Raw genomic sequence first — 21352 nt, forward strand, 5'->3', positions numbered from 1 at the left:
CACTGACATGCAATTGACTTGGAACTCACAGACCCGTCTTTCGTCCTTTTTTCAGAGCCTTCTTCAGCGATATGCCAAATGACTTGGACAGGCAAGTGGCAAGGAGAGTGGCCAAATATGTCTACGCCAAGCTCATTCTGGACGAAGTCAATGCCATCATCAATCAAAACTGTGAGGGATGCAAGGAAGATTACCCATCTCAGAGAGACCATGAGTGCCTGTACTATGGCAATGCCCCTGCAGGTCAACGGGAAGCGATCATCAAATACTTTACTGATGCTGCCAAACGAGTCAACATGTTGGCTGTGCAGAAGTCTGTTCTCGCCATGGCTGAACTGTGTTACATCACCCTGGATCATAATGTTCCACTCGGATTACTTGATCTTGATGATCTCTTGGAGTTACTGTACTATCGCTGGAGTGAAGACCCTGAAGGATGTTATCAAGCTTTATCGGACAGTCTGTCTGTTTACGGAATGGTTTTATGCAATGACATGATTACCGCAGTTTGTTCAAAATTTGGTTCTGCAAGCAATTAATCTCTTCGATTTCCTTCACGTTCTAAATGATTTTTTTTCGGACATTTCAAGTTTGCCTAGGACACTGAGAGACACTTGCAATAAAAAAAAAGGTGTTGTGTTTCATGTTTTTTGGCCTTGTTAAATTTTGTTAACTTTGAGAAAATAAAATTTACTGTTATTGTTTAAAATGAAAATCTATAACTTGTCTGTCTATACTCTTTGTATGATTGTTTTGATGAATGAGTATGTTTAATTGCCCCCCCCCTCCCCCTTCCCCCCTTTATGGCCCCTCATCTCTGAGAAAAAAAAATCAGACGCAGATGCTTGGTATTTTCAATTGAACAAGTTTGAAAATTTATTGAACACCAACAGGAAAGCCAACACAAGAACTAGTAACAATGTAATGAATATGACTTCTAAGTCAAACGAGTCTGTAAAAAGTTAACATCATAAATGTCAAAATCAACACCAGTCAATTTTTCAATGAAATCATTCACGAGAAAGTCATTAAAAGTCAAGTCCTCAGTAAACTGCTTCACAATGTTCGACATGGACCATCCCCGGCAACGATGTAGCAGATAGTAAAGGACGTATTGTCCACACACTGAAGAAAGAGGTCCCTGGAGCCTTTGTCTGTTATAGATCCAGTCGAGGGAGTTCCTGTTGAGGAATGCCTTGAAAGGTGTCCTGTTGGGTGGACGTCCGTACGAATCGAAATATTCACCACGGTTGCTATCGGCAAAGTAGAAAGCCACCCAGTGTTTCCCTGGTTGGGTACTTGGGTCCACATTGGCCACAAAGGCAGCAGGATAGGACTTTAGTCTGGTCTTAGGCAGTCGGTCTGATGGTTTCACCCCGGCAAAAGATGATGCAGTGTATCGATCTGTACTCAAGATCTCTTTCAACTTTAACGTGTCCATCTTTCACTGGAGTCGATGAATCAACTTCAGTAATCAAAGAGGATGTTGCGGTCTCTGTCGATTTCAATGATGTTATCCAGTTCGCCATACACGAGTAAATTCACAGTATTTGGCAGGGCTTGTCTGAACTGCAGTTCGATGCCCAGGTTGCCTTCTTTGACCAGGTTCAAATGTCCTCCGTCGGCAGACAAGTCGGTGTGAGATCAAATGCAAACAGTGTGTATCCATTGTCGTTTCATAGCGATTGATGTTGATTCCTTCATCCCTGCCTATTTTATTCGTCCCGGTAAACAGGGAATAGTAGGCCATGATGAATGATTGACCACCTGCTTTGGTGAAGTCCAGTTTCAGGGGTTTGCTCGGAACTTGCTTTCCACTGACATTAAGGACCAGCGACGTCATGTCGTAATGTTTGAAGTTGAAAGGATTCTTCTTGTATGAACCGTTGAAGGCATCGTTGTCCACCAGACCCAAGACCACACGTTTAGGTAGCTGTCCCAGAAAGATGTGGTCTTTGTTGAAGGACATGGTGCCTCCAGGAATAGACAGAACCTTCATCACACAACGATGTATGGGATACTTGGACGGTCCCTGCTTTAAAGCTTCTGCATGGCCCAGCTGTACCGATGGACTGAGTTTTATTTTCCTGATCAGAAGTGTGGCTTCGGTGACTACAGCTTTGAAGCCTGGATTTTCTGCAGAGCTCACAAGGGAGAAGGCATTCTTGCTTCTATTGAGTTTGAGACGTAATTCGACACCATTCATTAGGTACTTGGGCTGAAAGAAGAGATCCGAATGGATGGGTCCTACCATATCAACAACTTGACTGCCAGACGTGAAGGCATATCGGTTTTTCAGTCCCTTGTTCACTTCTCCACCTTCTTTAGTGGGGTCCACTTCATCCATTTTCAAGTGATAGTCCTTGAAGAATAGGGCTGAACCGATATGGGTGTCTTTGGCCTCCTTACCATAATTCAACAAGGTCTCCAACATCGCTCGGTAGGGGTAAGTAGGGGAAGGGTTGGATATCATTTTGCCATTGAGGTGTACATCCACCTGGCTGAACAGTGAATGGAGCCACAAGTTGACGGGACCCACTGCTGCATCTGCACCAAGGTTAGTACCATCAACTTTTGTAATCTTGGCCTTGATCAGAAGGAGTGTTGAGGACAGATCGATGTAGTCTTCCCCTGAACCCGAAATCACAAATTCGATGGGTCCCGATTCCACAATGTGGGTCAGGGGATGCACTTCTTCCCATTGTCCCTCTTCCACACTGGTCTGCGTTGGAGGAACTGTGAACAAGTCAAGTTCACTCTTGGTACACTCGCAGGAGTGTTCGTGAAGAAATGCCATGTTAGTCAAAAATGTCAGGAGATCTTCTCTTTCGCTTGGCTTTGGAGGAAATGACTCTTCGTTTCGGAGCTTTACGTTTTATACCGCCGCCTTGGGGAACTGAGTATCTGGAACCCCTGCCTGTCATCAACTGTTTCCGGCTTCCACCAACCGTCGTTTTGCCGAGTGCTTGATGTTACGTCCACTGAGTGCATCACCTGCAATGTTGAGTCCCGTTTTCAGCATCTGTCTCCCTAGGACTTTCGCACCTTGTTTGAGCAGTGGTGTGGCTGCACGGAAGAGGCCTCCCAAAATACCGCCCAAGCCATATCCTCTCTGCATGGCTGCCCCCTGGAAAGATGCTCCATTTCCCACCTGATCCAAATAAAACTTCTTGTATGTGGCCGGGTTGCTTTCATAGATTTTACGTCTATATGGCATGGTTCAGGCTACAATAGTGTAGGGCGTCGTTTTCTGAAGGCTAGTGTCACGATCACTTTCCCACCTTGAAATGGCACTTTCTGACCCATGTCGTCTCTTATGTAGACTTCTACCGTATCAAATTCACGGTTTCTCAGGGGAAGAAAGTATGGCGTGTGGAAGGTGCGGTTGATCATCTGTCCATGGATCCCTTCCACATTTTCTATTCTCAACAGGGGTGCAAAGGTATCCCACCAACTGGTCGTCCACTAGGTCGCAATACACATACAGAGAAGAGAGGTTTCGAAGACTGAACATGAAAGGTGCATTGTTCTTCTGCCTCAAGATGGTATTGGGATGAAATCCCATGATTTCAGCCAGACCTGGTAGAAAGTAGAGGCTGGTACCGTCACTCACATCAGCGGTTACTTTTCTTGACACCGGGTCGAAAGTCAGCTGGACGTTGTCCGTAAACCTTGCTCTCTCAGAGTGGCCAGTATACTTCCAAAATCATCGTAATAACCTGCAGGTATTTTGACAAGTGTTTTTCTATGATCTTGAATTTCGTACGCCAATAAGTTTCTGCCCTCGACCACATTGTACCAAGAGAAAGGGTAGTGTATGTCCATCAAGGCCACTTCCCAGTTGCCCCGCAGAGAAATGTGTTTGGGTAATTTCACAGTGTAGCCTGTCACTGCATTGTCTGGGAAAACATCCATCGATGCATTGCTCGGTAGCGTCATGAAAAACGGATGTTCAGCCATGATGAAAGTGGGGGTCAGACTGTGACTGTCCAGACAGAGTCACCCCTCTTATAGTTTTGTCAGATCCCTGACCCAACTATTGAATTTGGATGGCCAACCATACCACTTGACCAGATATTCAGTCTTGCCCTTTCTCTTTCTTGTTTCGAGTATTTTTTCCACTCTGAAGACATCGTCCTCTTCTTGACAACTTTTTGTAGTTCTTGTTCATAGAAAGTACCTTCTAATTCCTCCTCATCAAAATCTTTCAGCTTGTAAAGAGGTGGTCGACTGGAGATCCTTCTCGACACAGTGAAGATTTCTTCTGTCCAATTTGGCAGATAACCTTTCTTGAACATACGTTTAGTTTTGCTGATTCTCACTTGTTCTCCCACACTGAATTTGAATTTCATCTTTGTCTGTTCAGTGTCACTGTACAGAGTATCCAACACCTCGTTTTCATTGGTCTTGTTGACAGACGCTGGTTTTCTCTTGATGCTGCGATGCCAAGTGTTGTTGTAAGATTGCATTAGCTGAGGAAGCACCGATAGGTAGCTTAGGGTGTTGTTTCTGGTAAAGTACTTCCACATTTTAGTTTTCAGCGTACGATTGAAACGCTCAACCACAGAAGCTTTCGTTTCATTTCCGGTGGTGAAAAATTTCCAGAAATTTCTGAAATAGATGGATCAGGAATTCTTTGCCTTGATCCATTTGCAGTTTTTCTGGTTTCGTCCAGTCTTCAAAATCTGTTCAAACGCTGCCACCAAAGTGGCCCCTCGTTTGTCTTTCAAGGGAATGGCCCAGGCATACTTGGACAAAATGTCAATGCAGGTGAGGATGTATCGGAACCCTGAATTGTATTTTGCTAGTGAACTGACATCAGCAAGATCGGCTTGCCACTGTTGATCCATTCCACCAACAATACTCTAGCCCTTGGAAACTTCCAGCTCACTGGTTTGTGTAATGTGTAAGTGTCCTGATGTTGCATCCATTCTCTCACTTTCTGACGGGTGGTCTTTATTCCCTTCTCTTTTGCAGCACGGTAAACAGCATCGATTCCTCCAAAACTTGCGGAATGACTTGGATCGTAATACACCTGGCTGAGGTGCTGATCCAAGTCCGTCAATTTGGTCACAGGTTTCATGTTTGATGACTATAGATCCAGAACAGCAAGCACAGAGGCACCTCACCCGTTTGAGGACATCGCCAAGGGATAGAGAAGGTGGACAACACTCCATGACAAATGTCTCCTTTGGAATGACTATCATCGAATTGTAGAGTGATGTTTTAAAAGTTGAGCCAATTCCCTGTCATGGATGATCGATGTCGTGGTCTTGCAGCGGTTGAAGTGACAGGACGTATCTCCCTCCTTATCTTTTTCTTTTTAGCGGGTGATTGTCCAGCAAACACTCCATGGTCACCTTCTTCATCATCACCTCTTGGCTGAAACAATCCTTTTGATTTTCGCTGAGACTGAATCCAGTTCCATCTTTCCTTGTTGCCAATCAGATCTTGTGGTACATTCATGTCAGACAGCACTCGGGCAAATTGTTGCCACCCTCTAGGAGTGAATGTTTTCCTCCGACGTAAAGTGTCGTTGATGAGGTCTACCATATGAGTTCCAGGTAAGGGATTACCATCATACGTTAATTCCCCTTTCTCATTCCAATCCACGGAATCATGCTGTCTCACTTTCTGAAGGAGCAAGTGTGCTTTTCGTCGGAGGGATTTTGGCACACTTTCCATCACATCTTGCTCCACACTATCCGAGGGCTTTGGCTTGTCTATGCCTTCCTCTTCTGTGTTCTTATCTAAGGGAGACCCTGAAGACGACACAGCGGTAGTGGTACCTGTTGAAGTTTCAGAGGGGAGGATGCTGATTTTAACAGGTTCCTTCCTTTTATCAATGTAGGCCCGGTACTGCTGAAGAGTCTGTTGGTACAGTTTTGCCTTTTCATCATCAGTGATGTCTGTTCTTTCCAAGATTTGTTGCATCTCCCTATCCAGAGAGGACAGCATCTTCGTCACGGGGTTTGTTGTTTGATTCTGCTGTAGTTGTATGGTATCTAGTAATTCCTGTGGCACAAGTGCCATCTTCTTGGCATGTTCCATGGGCATGGTGACAATTCACTTAAAGAGGAGACTTCCCAACACAGACAGCACAGGCCCCAGGACGGCTGAGAGAAATCCACCCTTTTGCACAAGTATCTTCTTCTTCTTTGATGTAGAAACCTTTTTATTTGACAGTGTGCGAAGATGATGTTTGTATTTGCTCAATTTCTTCTTTTGAGCAGATGACAAGTGGAACACTCCCCCGAAGAATGTTCAGGCAACATTCACAGAGGCAATGGATTAAATCGTTACTGGCTCCCTCGATGATCCCCCTCTGTTGCTTTGGATTGCCCCTGGCTAACACAGAGAGAAAATGAGCATGTTTTCTCATTCGCTGAGACATGATGAAATGATGGCATTTCATCTCATCATGTCTATTTTATGTTTTCCTGACGTACACAAAGGCAGTCTCTCCCGGAAAGATGTTCGTGCGCAGGCGAAGGACTTCCGGTGTGTTGGGTTTCAGGTCAATGAGGAGATAACCATAGGGTTCACGGGAGGCATCGGTGAAAGCTTCTTGGATGAAACGGGTGTGTCCTGGGTACATCTGTTTGGCTAAGTGAGTGATCTGTGATCCGTCTCTTGGATTTTTAAACAAGACCAGATAATGTGAATTCAGACTCATGGTTCGAGTCTCTCTGCCTTGATGAAACAGATTTTGTAAGATAAGCATGACAGAGAGATTACGATGATGAGAACCTTTGGTGAACAGATTGGTAATTCTCTTGTCATTTCCAGTTTCTGACATCAGATCATCAATAATCAATAAGTTGGATTGGTGAGGGGAAAATGTACTGTCCAACTCTTCAGGAATGCCTTCAACAAAATGAATGCCAGGGATAAGGGCAGCCAGTTCCGTATAGGCAGGTTGGTATTCTCCATAGCACCAGACAATACGCTCGGGAGATGGAAAAATCATAGTTTCCCGTTCCTTCAGCAATCGTTTGACAAATTCGGTTTTGCCAGATTGTGTGGGTCCACATATGAGAGCAGTGAACGGATGTTGTAGTCTTGCATCCATGATTGACTTGATTGATGTTGTTCAGACAGTAGACGAACAATTCGTATCAACTGGCACATCAGTTGATGAGTGTCAGATTGTCTGGCCAGTTTTAAAAATCTGTGTCTTTCAACTTTATCTTCAATATTATGCACTTGTGTGAGATGATTTGCCAGTCTTACGAGATGTTTTGCATGACAACCAGGGTAAGGACAGTTCTTTCGCATTCGTGGCATGGTATACCAAGTTGACCAACTTGATCTTCACTGTGATGGGACTTTTTGGTTGATTTCCTTTCAGTCAATCTCTCCACTCAGATCAATGCTTTCATAACATGAGACTGGCTTCCTTTTGAAAAGTTTATCATAGATGATGTATGGCAGCACACACAAATACAGGAAGAACATAGGATTGGAGAAATCTCGATTATTGATGATCAGCTTCAAGAGTGTTTGCAGAATGAGACCCATCACGCCAAATGAGTGTTAGGCTGAACAGTACAAACTTATACAGGAAAGCTTAAGGATGTTCTCATTTCTTGACAGAGGGAGGGCAATGCTTTCATAACATGAGACTGGCTTCCTTTTGAAAAGTTTATCATAGATGATGTATGGCAGCACACACAAATACAGGAAGAACATAGGATTGGAGAAATCTCGATTATTGATGATCAGCTTCAAGAGTGTTTGCAGAATGAGACCCATCACGCCAAATGAGTGTTAGGCTGAAACAGTACAAACTTATACAGGAAAGCTTAAGGATGTTCTCATTTCTTGACAGAGGGAGGGCAAAAAAAAAAGGCCCGAGGGGCAAGAGGGCCTCAAAGTGTTTGTAGGGGGGTGTTATACCCAAATGAAGTGTGATGTAACTCATTGACCAAGAGCAATCTTCTTCGCTGGCCCTCGGGGCAGTCGGGCCTACTTTTTGGCCTTTGGGTGAAGTCTTGTGAAGAGACGACACACACACATACAAACATACATACATGTTTACGCATTCAGCTAATGTTTATACACAAACATCAACAAATGAATTCAAACCAGCCTCTGAATTTTTTTTAAATTAACAAAGTTGATTTGCGTTTATTACATTCCTTGACAAAAAAAAAAAAGGTTTAACCATAATCGTTTTGTTTTTGTTTGTTGACATACAACATACAAAAAGACCTTCGAAAGATGAAAGTTGAAATCTACAGATAATTCTGTTAAAGGAAAAATTGAACAAACTGTTGGTCTGTCGTCTTCAATATTTAAAATTTAAAGGGGGGAAATAAAATTTAACTTCTTGTCTCTTTTCTTGCATTTACAAATTCTCCAAATATCAAATACATACATTCCAAGACTTTGAAAGTGAAAGTGAATGAATTATACAACTCTAACAGATAGAATAATCAGAATACCATTGCCACAAAACTGATCAGGAAGATTTCAATTTTGTTTTTTGCAATTTATCCAATTAAATTGTGAAAACAGCTTCACCAAAATTATTAACATACAACTTGATAACTTGAATTTGTTTTTTCTTTGAATGATATTATCAACAAAGCCTATTGAATTACAATTATAATTACCATGCCTTTTTTTTTTTATTTCTTACAAAGTATTGGAAACTGCTTGATTGGGTGGGAGAGGAAAATATGAAGAAAAGCATTTGCCAAACATTTGTTGGCATCCCTCAATTGATGTTTCTCATTTTTTTTTTTTTTTTTTTGGTGGGGGGAGGAGTGTTTCATGGACAAAGTACAGTTTTAATATCCATAGGGAAGGGTTTTGTAATTTTCAATTAATGCTCTCTTATCATAAACTAGGGCATATTTTTTACTTTCACTTTTTGTGACAACATCACATCCAACACGTCGGATTTTGGCGGGGTCATTCACTGTGATGGTTGATGATGGACAAGTGGTGACCAGACGAGTGATGGCATCAAAGTTGATGTTTAAACTGTTGCGGTAGTTTAAGGTGATCCCTCTGACTTTACAAAGAGTGCGGTTTCCCTTCCTGTCGGGTTGTGCTAGACAGAAGGCATAGTTTTTGGCTCCACCGGACACAAACTTCCCTTATGAAAATTTTAGCCTTCCCGACAAGATTTTCGGGAGCTCTCCAGAAAAGGTCCCGCAGTGGTCCAGGAGCTCTCCAGGACCATCTTTCCAGGAGAGCGTGGCATTGCTATTCAAATTAGGTTTGCTGGATCCCTCCCGGAAAGATTAATGTCTCTCTGCAGGACAGGTTAGCTGTCGCTCTGCTGGACGGTTATAGCTGCCGCTCTGCCGGGCTGGTTAGGTGTCGCTCTGCCGGGCGGGTTAGCTGTCGCTCTGCCGGGCAGGTTAGCTGCCGCTCTGCTGGGCAGATTAGCTGCTGCTCTGCCAGGCAGGCTAGCTACTGCTCTGCCAGGCAGGCTAGCTGCTGCTCTGCCATACAAAAATCAACCTACCTTCTGCAATCTGACTAACATTTACTCCAACAACCTGAAACTTATCACTGCTGCTGAAAATCAGCCATTACCAAGCCATCATCTCACAACCTACACCACTCTGCTGCCCCCCCCCCCAAAAAAAAAAAGAATGCAAGGGCTAAAAATGTGGTAGGAATAAAATTTAATCCACCATATTTTTAAAGCCAATCAACATGACCGATATAAAAAATGTTCAAGTGTCCGTAAAGTCTTAACTTCATATTGTCACTACGACGGATTATTCTGAAAGACTTGTACTTGTCTGTTACAGCTTTGGTTATTGCTTGACTTGTCATCTTGAAGTTGTCCTATGTGTAAGCTGGAAAAAATATAAAAAAGTTCAAGTCAGATATAAAGTTTATCAAACTTATGACAAAATTATGTATGCAAGTTAGAATCCTCGTTGGAGTTGAAAATTTTGACTCGTTCAACAGCCATCAAACATTGAAGACTGTGAAATTTGCATGTATTCATAAAATAAAGAAAATGTTCCCTCAACTTGGGAATGACAAAATGTGATTTATAGCACTAGTATAGTATCAATCTGTTCAACTTGCAATTTGCTTCAAACTAGGAAAGTAGTAGAATCATTGGCATAAAACAAAATTTAATTTGCAGATGATTTATCCCCTGCAGTAATTCCGTTCAAATTGTAGACTTCACCATGCAAAACTCGCTTGGTTTGAGTACGCTTCATTGCATACCTACATGAACTTTCTAAAGCCAAATTGAAACATAGTTAGAAAAAAGGTAGGTCTTTGTACTGAGCTTATATCTAAGTTGCTTATCAAAAGGTTGCAGCATTAAATGCAATAGAATATTGTATGCATATTTTGTGATGTACATGTAAGAGTTCATGTAGAACTTCAATGAATATTGTTATGAAATATTGTAAATTAATTACTGATTCCCCTTACAATATGCCAGCAAAATATCTACAGGTTACATATAAACAAATGTCAAAATACGTTAATAAAAATTTTAAAATAAACTTCAATTTTAAGGACACACGTTCAGAATGATCTTATAAGCAGACAGATGTATATTGATGTCATAGAGAAGTACGTTTTGGAATACATGTAGCAGGTACCAGACTCGGTCAAGAGTTTGAGAACTTAATTCGTATCCAACAATTCCTACATGTATTGTTCTTTCTTTGTTTATATCTGTCCTTTTATATCGTACATGAGGGAAATTTGTATACATGAGCAAAAGTTTTACCTTTGCCAATGCAAGAGAGAAGTATATTATTGTAGGTAATAGTATCGGCATGTACTCCATTTTTTGGTACACTGTACCACGGTCCCTCTATCGTTGTACACTCTACGTTCAACCTCACGAGTTATACCAATTTATTAGAATTCATACAATTGAACAGTATTACTCGAGAATTGCGCTGAACAAAAACAGTAAAAAACTACGTCTTCACGTCGCAGAGAAGGCAAATCGAAAATTTACTTACCGAAGTTTAAATGATCGCCTAGATTCACGGGGATGTTATGGTGATCATTGTTCAAATCGACGAGCCGATCGATCTCCACAAGCTGATCATGACGACGATGACTTTTTTACGCGTCGTAAACATTGCCTATAGGTTTTGCATACATAGTTAGCGTGTATGAAGTCGTCACGACGATGTCAAACAGCAAATTTACGCGAAATTTTGTCAAACTTATAGGGAAAAATCAGCGACAATTTACTCAGTAATTCAAAGGTCGTAACTGTCCAAAAATTGCCGCTGAGATTTGACCTTTGATTGTTTTACCAATCTGACCAATCATAACGAAGTCTTCACATGATCTATGATGTCATCATGCGTGATACTATTACTTCCGGTACAAAGTCCTCGCGATCGCTGCAGTGTAACTAGCATGAAGTACAGCGGACTTCAAAAGCGTTTAAAAAGTACACTGACGGAAAGTTCATTGAAAAAACCTAGAGCGTTCGATCGACTATCCAAGCAACAGTACATTGAGAGCTCCTGTGGCCGTGACTAAGTCAAGACACGATGTCAGAACAGAGCAGGAATATAGTGGCGAAACCCTACGTATAGCATTCCCATATGCCGCCGTGCTACAAGTTACAACTGTGTATCGTACAAAGGTACTACTACCGTAAATCTATAGTGTGCCTTTCGGTTTTACGGGACCCAAGTTTCAATGAAAATTGTATTCTTTGCGACAGAGTGAGATACGAAAACCAACGCATCAGTTCAACTGTGTAAACTTGTGTTCGCGTGTGTTTCTCTGGAGAGTTGGTTGAGGTTACACGTATTACGTGCACGGACATGCATCCATGGGTTGAGAACACATTACACAATAACAATAATGAAAATGGATTTACAAGATTTATTCCCTTGTCTTAAAAACTTCAAAAGTCGGCGATTTAGTAACTGCACTGATCAAAGTAAAAATGATGTTTTTGGAAATAATTGTCGATGAGATAATTTGTAAGGTCAAATATTGTCACAGACGTGATGTAAATCCTATAATAAAAGCAAGCAATGAAATGTTATTGTTATCAATTATTATTTCCTTCGTGGACTACGGCCGATTTTCTAGAGATTTTCGTTGCTGCCATGAATTTAATTTTGAATTTTCTTACGGATTAATTTATCATTGGCTCAAAAAGTAACCTGATGGGCAAAGAAAACATTTTCATAGGAATCTTTTGTGGCTGCCTATAGTGTACTCATGAAACAGCATTGTTAATCATCAGAATACGCAGTTTGTAGCTCGATCGCCTCAATCACATCATAGCAGCTGTTACTGTCTATTAATTATCACACTGTGAATGAACTATTAGCACTGCAAGCCCACGCTCACGTTCATACATCGCTTGGGCTTATGTCTACCATCTGCAAACTTCATATAATTTTATTTTTTTATATTTGTGATAGACAATACCGCAGCAAATATTAAGCTTTAATACTGATCGCCTCTGTGCAACTATGAACACATGTAAGTCGATCTGTCCTCTGCTACCTCCATGGTCTGATAGTCAAAATACATTAAGTGCAGAGATGCTGCTCCACTCCTATCATTTTCTGTCGCTCTACGGGACAGATTTGTTGTTAGATATATCTGATCAGCCACAATTATTAGGCCACTAATGTTCCTGCAGAGATGCTGCACCATTCAAGTAATTTGCTGCCGCTCTGCCGGACAGATTTGTAACAAAGTGATCTGCCCAGCTAGCGGGGCAGATTCTGCGGGCCAGAAATCTGCCCTGGAACTCTGCAGCTTTAGTCCCAGAACAGTCCTGTCGCTCTCCTGCAGCTTTCCTGCCGCTCTCCTGCCAGGACCTCATTTTTGTAAGGTTGGTAATGTAATTGCCTGGAGGTTCAAGTTCGCTGGTGAGATCACCTAAGTAGTCACCCAGAGGTGGTTCATACATGTCTGACTTGCTGACAAAGATGACAGAATCGGTATCAAAGTACAAGACACGCTCACCAATGGCTTCAAGAAGATCATACAACTTCAGGCGGGCATAGGCTGTGGTGAATGCTGCGATGACAACATTTGTATTAACGGCACCTTCGACAAATTCATCCCGAAGTGAATGTTGTACAGCGACCATGTTATCGTTGACAAAAGACAAGTTGTTGACGGTGTGTTGCTCACTTGTGAGTAACCGGAAGAGTTCTGCAGGTTCTTGGATGTACTGAAGCTGTGGAAAGTTGTTACGTTGAGCAAACTTGCCCCACATGGAATTCAGCATCAGTTTTGCCAATGCTCGCTGACCTGGATTTCGATGAATCTTAGTCTTGTCAAGTAGGATACCTTCTCTCTCATGGTACTCACGGATGTATCGGTCTTGGTCATCTTCCGTCTGACACCATGAAGGCCAACCACTGCTCTCTTGTTTCAACTTTAAGAAGGTATTGATGTAATCGGTGAACAGCCCACCTGTTTGAGACTCTCTGTTGTACTCTTCACTTTCTCGGTAGTGCCACACCTCAAACACTTTGACGACTTTGTACCCCTTCTCCACAGCTTTTGCTAACTCTGGCGTTGTCCAAGTTCCCACAAAGGATCGTTGGTCATCGCTATGTTCACACGGTGCCTGCTGTTTGGTATCCGCACAGCTTCTGCATAGGGGAAACATCAGTTTCTTATCCACTCTGAGGGGGCAGAACAGGAAAGTAAAGTTGCCGTGGTGGCAACACTCGACATCTGGCAACACCAAAGTACCACTGAACAGGCAGTATGATGTTCTTGGTGCGGACTTCCGGATGCTTGATGGGGTACTTACAGTACTTGTTGACATAAGGGTAGAGGCTTGTGAAATCGACATAGTGAATCTCTTCGTTACCCTCACACTCATGGTAAAGTCTCGTTGCATTGGTTCTACCACCATAGAAGGCATCCCGTGGATAAAGAGGCTCCTGTAGATCAAGTGACTTGATGAATTCTTGCAGGTCTTGGTTTTCGTGAATATCTCTCTTAAAGTCACATTCCCACATTTCGATCACATTGAAGCCATTGGTGCGTAGAAATCGCATCTTGTCGAGGGTACATTGGTAGAGATCACCCATGGTCTTCTCTAGTTTGGTGTTGACGATATCATCGTCTTCGTAACATCGCGGACAACCATGGTAGTAGCAACCGTGCATCTCATAAGCAGTGTTGTTTGCTTCATCATACCCATCTAGCCAATATCGATCAATTTTCTTCTCACCCCCGTGTATACATGTTGAATGTGTGACATTCTTCTTATATGCATGCCACTCCAACCACTGCAGTGCAATGACAGATTGATTTCGTCTGTAGATGTAGCCGTGATCTGGAATGATCCCGATGGTATCTTTCTCGAGAAAATTCCTGCGTAGAACAACATTGCAGGCTGATGCGATGGTCACACAATCCCTGAATGGATCCACACCATTCTGTTGTTTGAACATATCTTGAAATTTCAAACAACTCCTCCTTAAGATGTCTACATCGCTTCTACAGTAGTTCTCAAGTTCTTGTTTCAGGTTGAAAGGATGGTTTTTCGATCGCTCTTCTTCGTACCATCTCAGGAATTTTTCTCTCTGATGTTGTTTCATACCATCAGGACCGTAGTATTGTGCATCTGGGAGAGGTCCGATGTATTCTTGATTCTCCGCTGTGTTGAAGAAATGGGGAAAGTAACCTTTGTGCAGTTCAGCCAGTTCAAACATGTCGGGAAGTTGAGCCAACGCCACTGGGAGGAAATTGTAGGAGTCGATGAATTTGATATTTAAACTGGGGATGAAAATGCGGATGATTTTGGTTCCATTGATAATGACTTCAGGTTGAACATTATTCTCATGGCAGTACTGCAAAATGAACTGACCATCATATCCTTGAAGATTGTGTGCTATGAAAGTGCCGGGGGAGTTTTCTTCAGAAAGTGCCCAATCACAGAATTCTTGTTTAGTGTTAGGACCATGGAAAACTTGCTCTGAGCAAGACTCAGACTGGACGATGCAAAAATTCGGGACATGGACTCCACCATCTTGGTACATTCAAAGTCGAAGAAATAATACTTCATTTCTTCTTCACTATCTTCTTCATCATCTTCTTGGACTTCGAAGTCGAACACATCACCCTGATCATCACTGTTATCTACTGTGCCGGTCCTCTTCTTCTTTTTCTTGCCAATAGCTGGATAAAACACAAGTGGTCACTGTCTTCGTATTGTTTGCAGACTCTGCAGTATTTCTCACCACAACGATGTTTCTTCTTTTTACTTCTCTTTTCCCATTGATGGTTACACCACACAACTTGCAACGACGGATGACCTGACATACAGTGTTTACAGCATGACCACTTGTTGCATTGTGATTGTTGAAACACTGCTGACCAAGAAAGTAACGATGACAGTCTTTACAGTAGATTTTATCATCAGCAGGCGGACAGATGGAGGGAGTACGGCAATATTTGCAGAAAACTTCACAAACATGTTCATGCTTGTGTTCGTATGCTGTGTTGCAGTTGTGACAATAGTGGGCTTTCTTCAAAAATCCAGGCATCGAAGTCACTACATCATAGTGGTTGTCATGATGGTACAAGTATATGTTGTGTTCTGCAGTGTCACGTCCCTGATAAATAAGTGTACCAGATTTCTCATCAGAAATGACATGGATCCTGTATAATGGTACGGCAGCTTGCAACTTGTCCAGTTCTTCATTTCCACATGGCCCTGGTGGAATACCTGCCTGAGTGATGAGTTCAGCTGCACGTCTTGTCTGTGCCTGCCGTCCCCTTCGTACTGAGTCCCATTCAGGATCACTGTTGCGATTGATGTGAGCAATTGCCGTCACTATTGCCCTTGCACAGCACAGTTCATCGTTGTTAGCGATGCGGATGACACTCCTCATCAATCGGAGTCGACGGGCAATGTCGACAGGTCTCCTTCTCCAATCCTTTCTTGCCCCTCGAGGCATGTGTACATGAATGAAGTTGATGTAGATGTTTTCATCAAGAGTGAACTCTTCGTATGATTGCAGCACCCGTTCAATTTCACCCAATACCCTGTCGACTGTAAGCTCTTGCACAGGTGAGAAAGGTAACCAAATTTGATAGGGAAGTGATGGACTTTCCAGAGTAATTCGCACACGGTCTCTTTCAGGGATACCATTAGTCAGCCTGTCGAGGATGCTTCGAAAGACGTCTTGTAGTACTGACATGACTTGTATGAAACCACGAACTGGTTTAATATCATTGAATTTGATTTCATAATCATGCGCTAAAGCATTGAATTTTTGTACTTGACGTTCTCGGACGCGAGTGATTTGATAGTACTCAGCCCCGACGTCTTCATCTGCTGACGAGTCATCTGGTGGCATGTCATCTATTGACCCCTGACCAATTTGACTTATTGGATGTGATGGAGATGATGATGATGATGATGTAGTGGTGGTGGAACTTTGAGAGGAAGGAGGGCAACGGCTATTTGCAATAAGAATCTGCCATTTTGCATTGAATTCTTGGGTATTCATGGGGATGGGAGAATCCTTTGAATTTACACTATCATCAGTATTTAAGGGGGAATGGGGAGTATATTGATTGATTAGAGTTTTTAATTTGTCATTGAAACTTTGAGTGCCTAAATAATTACTGTCATAACTACTACAGCTACTACTACTACTACTACTACTATCGTGTGAAGAATCTGAGTTCAAATTGCTACAGCTGTTTTCTTCACTACTACTACTACTACTACTACTACTACTACTACTACTACTACTACTACTACTACTACTACCGCGTGACGGATCTGAGTTCACATTGCTGTGGCTGTTTTCTTCACTATCCCCAATTTCTTCACCCCAAGGAAAATCCCATGTACTCTTCACCATCATTACATTTTTTCTCAGCCTGATATATTGCTTCTTTGGTTGCTGTGCTCTTTGCCTAAAATGAAGGGACAAAAAAAAAAATGCTTCATTTACTCCCACAGAAATACCATAATGAAAATAATACTAATCATAACCTAGAAAAAAATAAATGTCATCATGATAAATCAAAATATATGTGTGTGCTTGCTTTTACTTTTTTGTGTCAAAGACAAATACATGTTGACCTCTTATCATATATGAAGTTAACTGAGTATTTGCTATGTATTACCTAAAAATAAAAAAAAAAAAATAAAAATAAAAATGTGGAAATATTGTACACTTACATAATTAATTCATTATGATGATCTTTTTCCCTTCCTTCATCATCATGATCACTCTCAGAGGCAGTGTTGTCCTGATAAGAATAAAATCAACAAATAAATATTTAAACAGTAAAACAACCCATATTCTTATTTTTAACACAGAGAAAAGTTTGGGAAAATATAAAAAAAAAATATTCCATTCAAAGGGGCGGGAGGGGGGTTGTGTTGTGTTTCATAAAACACTAAATATACAAGCTGAGTTCAATACAAAATACTGGCCAGAACTGTTGGCACTATACACTCTTGTATACTGTTCACTGCCTATATAAATCTGTATTATATATCTTCATATTCAGCACAGTAGCTCACAGACTGAAGAATTGTACATCTGTGTTTGTCAATTTTGCAAAGTCCTGCATCGATGCATCATTTACTTTACTGATTCAGAAGTGAATGCAAATTCATTAAAATTTTATAGTGGTAGAGGCTATACTTTGATTGCACAAATCAACAAAAAAAAATAATGTCACAAAGCTATAAACCTCCTCAGTACAATATGGCCGGATATCACGATTGCATTACATGACCCCTTCAAAGCACAAAATAAATCGCCAAATAATACACACTGTGTTTTTTTTTTCTTTCTTTAAAATGCATTCAGTTTGTCGATTAAACCTCCCTTTCTCCACAGCGCATAAAGCAATCATTTTCCCCTTCCGTAAATTGCTGGTTTATATCTCACGCCAATCTTTTCATTTAGTTTGATTGTTTGTTTACATGCGAGGGGGTTTCCCTAGATTTGTCAGCTCTCAGGTCAGACTCAAGCCGACGAACCAGCAGACAGCTTGCTTGTGCAGTTGGCAGTAGAACAATAGGTGGAATTTTCCTTTTCACGCACACGACCTCTGACCCTGACTGTCAATCAAATCAAAAATGCTACAATGTTCCTTTACCTTTCGATTACGGGTGCACGACTGAAGAACATGACCCAATTACTGCAAAAGGTTGTGGCGAGTAGAAAGGAAAGATCGTTGACCTTATTCAGTCGACTGCATTGATCACGCACACGGCCAGAAAGTGCATGCACCTTGCAAGTCACCTATTGTTTACATGTTCTGAGCAAGGCAATGGCTGTGGCCTCAGCGATTTTTAAATTTCATTCTTTCTCTCTTTAGTGAACAACTAATTTTTTTTTTCTTTTTGAACGGGGGAAATCTCAGCCAAATAGTACATCATAAGTCTCATGACAAATAGTACATCGTAAATATTACTCACATCACAGTTCCCGTACGGCCGATGAGACATGGGTTGCCGATTTTGAGTTGCTCTGTGGAGCTGTGAAGTCAGCCCATCCTGCAGAGAAAAGAACACAAAATATGTATTACACACTTATCGGGGGGGGGGGTGATCATTGATTTAGGTCATGTTTTCAATTACAGGTTTCAAAGTTCACTTTGACCTTTTTATCATTTATTTGTTTACATCCGTTTTTTTTTTCTTTGCTGCTCGGTACGGTTAGGGTGGCGGAGAGCAGTTAGCAGACTATACAACAAAGGGCGCGCAAACATTTTCACCCAGCACAAGCTCTGACTGTCAATCAAAAAAAAAAATTGTTACATTGTCCGTCGATTGCATTGATCACGCACCAAGCTAATGACACAAACTAGCACCGGCAGAAAGTTCATGCACCTTGCAGACATGTCACGTATTGTTTACATGTTTCGAAATTAGTTACTGCGGAGAAATTCCAACATCGGTAATGTTGACTTTGATTCCTGTTTTCCCTCTCCAATGAACAATATAATTTTTTTTTTTTTTCAAGTGGAAAAAAAAAATATCACAGAGCCAATGACAAATATTAAATCATAACTTATTACTTACAGGATCAGGATCACAATTTCGCGGCGATCCCGGTACCGGTTGTGTCTGTTCGCATTGAACGGGAGTTGTTTCTCGGGGGAGCTGCAAAGTCGACTCATTCTGCAGAGAAAGGGAAATAAAAAACACATAAAGACGTACATTCCCCGAGAAGTGATGATTTTATTTTTTACAACTGCCTACGGCTTTCAAACTCACTGTGAGTGTTTTATTGTTGTTGTTGTTTTGTTTTGTTTTGTTTTTTTCCCATACATTCTACTGCCCTGCGGCCGGCCGGTCGCCGGTTATTTATAGCAAAAGGTAAAAAAAATTCCATTTGACTCACACAGCAATCTGAGACTGTCAATCAAAAATTTGCTACACTGTTTCAACATCTTTTGATCACGACCCAAGTACATGACCTAATTACTCCAATAGGTCAGACCTGCCTGACACTACGCATAGGAAATCTTTGACTGTTGTGATCACGTAGCAAGTAACACAAACAGGTCATCGGCGTGAACTGTGACAGACAGGCACAGTCATGCACCACTGAGACATGTCATGAGCTGTGTACGTGCTATCCAACCTCTGAGCAACTGAGAATGTCATTTTTTCCCCTCTCGGGTGACTATCGCTAACTTGTTTTTGAAACGGATGGGGTACGGGGCGGCGGCGGGGGGGGGGGGGGCACGTACTTGCTTCAAATCAATATAAAGGTACTCACATTAAGATCGTCATTCTGTGGAGCATACAGGGGTTGACCATTGGCTGTACCATAGCATGGCTGCAAAGTTGACGCATTCTGTAGAGGTAAAAAAAAAAACAACACTCAGAAACGATATGAGATATACATACATATGATGGACGGTAAGAAAATTTAGAAAAAATTTTTAAAAAAAATGTATCACTTACGGTATAACCATAGTACTGGTCAGCCCATCCAAACACCTCATCCAACTCAGAATTGGTCAAACACAAATCATCCCACTCCTTATCATCCATGGTAAGGTTGATGGAGGAGCCCCACCAACGGAGAATGGATCCAACAGTGATCAGTGCTGCATCACCGAGGCTGACACACAGAAATGCGACAGTGGCCCTGGCATTGCCCTGCTTCTTATAGTCTTGCCTCATTTGCATAAACCAATCAGAGTGGGGTACGTTGACGTTGTATATTCTCACTGAGCCAGGGGGTCCTTGGGGTTCAGGAGGTTCCTCGGGGGGCCCATCTATGCATGGACCAACTCCCAAATTTATAGTCCACAGGTCTCGCGAGACTTTGAACTCTCGCATTTTGCGAGATGTGTGGACTATCCAACGGCCATAACTACTACTAACCAATATTTAAATATAATTTTCCATGACTGAACAATTGTTCTCCTACGTTTCGTGGCATCATACTCCCTGTTTGTCCGTAAGGTTTTCTCCGGTGTTCTTCGTTTAGTCGAGAGAGTTGGTAGGCCTAGATAAGAGCGGATCATAATTCCTCAAAACGTACTTCCGCGCAATTACGTGTTATTGTCGATTGCTACAGTACTTTGAAACTCATGCAAAATCTACTTTGATTGGTTAATTTTCAAGGTCATGCGCCATTTTGTACAATCGGCTTGTTTCTTACTTGCAATACATGAACTGAGGAAGGGGACAAAGATACCGTTGGTGGCGCTATCCAGGACGGCCAGTATCACATAACGGTCTATGAAGTATAATCGGCCAAAGTTAATTGTCGACCCCACGCTGAATTCAACCTGTCCGACGGACTGGTAACTTTTTTATTTTACCAGTCCGGTGGAAAAATAGCCAGTCTCGGACTGCCGGACAGGCGTTATTTCGAACACTGTTTACAAGCGTAATTTAGCCTTGTAGATCGAACGATCAGAAATTATTACCATTTACATGCTTGATATTCTGAAACCAGGCCGAGTGCAACCAATTTGTGTAGCTCAATGCAGTATTTTAACCGTAAGTGCATCGTAAAGTTACGACAAAACACCATTTATAAGAATTTAATAATGTGTCAATACAGAAACACATAATCAAGCTAACTAATAAAAATCATCAAATACAAAATATACGATAAGAGACAGGTCAAGAAGTTGTGAAGAACTTGAGAAAAGGTAACTTTCTGTATTGAGTTTTCACCGGATGTATTATTACTGAAACTTACTAATTAAAATATGCAAATCGTGAATATCTGACGTAAATCACCTATTCTTGTTTCACGCTAGACGTTTTACATTATTCTTGGATTCCACCATTAGATATTAGACGCGAGTTGGTCGAAAGGAAAACTATTCTCCAAATCACCAATTGCTTGGAAATATTTCAACAACACCACCACTTTAAAACTGCATTCGTATA

At 41.7% G+C, this 21352-nt stretch overlaps 5 protein-coding genes across 5 annotated transcripts; all 5 read right to left on the reverse strand.

The window, feature by feature from the left end:
* Window positions 1-1513: 1513 nt before the first annotated feature.
* On the reverse strand, window positions 1514-2797 carry LOC139133635 (uncharacterized protein F54H12.2-like). Its single transcript, XM_070700384.1, has one exon. The coding sequence runs from the start codon at window positions 2795-2797 to the stop codon at window positions 1514-1516; it is 1284 nt and encodes a 427-aa protein (XP_070556485.1).
* Window positions 2798-4019: 1222 nt separating this feature from the next.
* Window positions 4020-4529, reverse strand: LOC139133636 (uncharacterized). The gene has a single exon (XM_070700385.1). It carries the CDS (start codon window positions 4527-4529, stop codon window positions 4020-4022), a length of 510 nt encoding a protein of 169 aa, XP_070556486.1.
* Window positions 4530-12610: 8081 nt separating this feature from the next.
* Window positions 12611-13609, reverse strand: LOC139133637 (uncharacterized). The gene has a single exon (XM_070700386.1). The coding sequence runs from the start codon at window positions 13607-13609 to the stop codon at window positions 12611-12613; it is 999 nt and encodes a 332-aa protein (XP_070556487.1).
* A 7-nt stretch (window positions 13610-13616) lies between these two features.
* Window positions 13617-14993, reverse strand: LOC139133638 (uncharacterized). The gene has a single exon (XM_070700387.1). The coding sequence runs from the start codon at window positions 14991-14993 to the stop codon at window positions 13617-13619; it is 1377 nt and encodes a 458-aa protein (XP_070556488.1).
* LOC139133639 (uncharacterized) lies at window positions 14993-20284 on the reverse strand. The gene is made up of 6 exons (XM_070700389.1): window positions 19904-20284; window positions 19716-19793; window positions 19013-19111; window positions 18407-18484; window positions 17153-17223; window positions 14993-16884 (listed from the first exon to the last, which is right to left on the reverse strand). Exons 1-6 carry the CDS (start codon window positions 20282-20284, stop codon window positions 15090-15092), a joined length of 2502 nt encoding a protein of 833 aa, XP_070556490.1. The 3' UTR covers window positions 14993-15089.
* Between the last annotated feature and the right edge of the window lie 1068 nt (window positions 20285-21352).

The sequence above is a fragment of the Ptychodera flava genome, chromosome 5, assembly GCF_041260155.1.
Source record: "Ptychodera flava strain L36383 chromosome 5, AS_Pfla_20210202, whole genome shotgun sequence".
Taxonomy (NCBI): Eukaryota; Metazoa; Hemichordata; class Enteropneusta; family Ptychoderidae; genus Ptychodera; species Ptychodera flava.

Excerpts from the sequence above, each read along its gene's own strand:
- LOC139133635 (XM_070700384.1), bottom strand. The coding sequence starts at position 2,797 with ATGGCATTTCTTCACGAACACTCCTGCGAGTGTACCAAGAGTGAACTT.
- LOC139133636 (XM_070700385.1), bottom strand. The coding sequence starts at position 4,529 with ATGTGGAAGTACTTTACCAGAAACAACACCCTAAGCTACCTATCGGTG.
- LOC139133637 (XM_070700386.1), bottom strand. The coding sequence starts at position 13,609 with ATGTTTCCCCTATGCAGAAGCTGTGCGGATACCAAACAGCAGGCACCG.
- LOC139133638 (XM_070700387.1), bottom strand. The coding sequence starts at position 14,993 with ATGTACCAAGATGGTGGAGTCCATGTCCCGAATTTTTGCATCGTCCAG.
- LOC139133639 (XM_070700389.1), bottom strand. The coding sequence starts at position 20,284 with ATGCGAGAGTTCAAAGTCTCGCGAGACCTGTGGACTATAAATTTGGGA. Across the intron at positions 19,112-19,715 it reads CACAGAATGACGATCTTAAT|AATGAGTCGACTTTGCAGCT; the intron begins GTGAGTACCTTT and ends CTTTCTCTGCAG. Across the intron at positions 17,224-18,406 it reads GGCCGTACGGGAACTGTGAT|GACAACACTGCCTCTGAGAG; the intron begins GTGAGTAATATT and ends TATTCTTATCAG.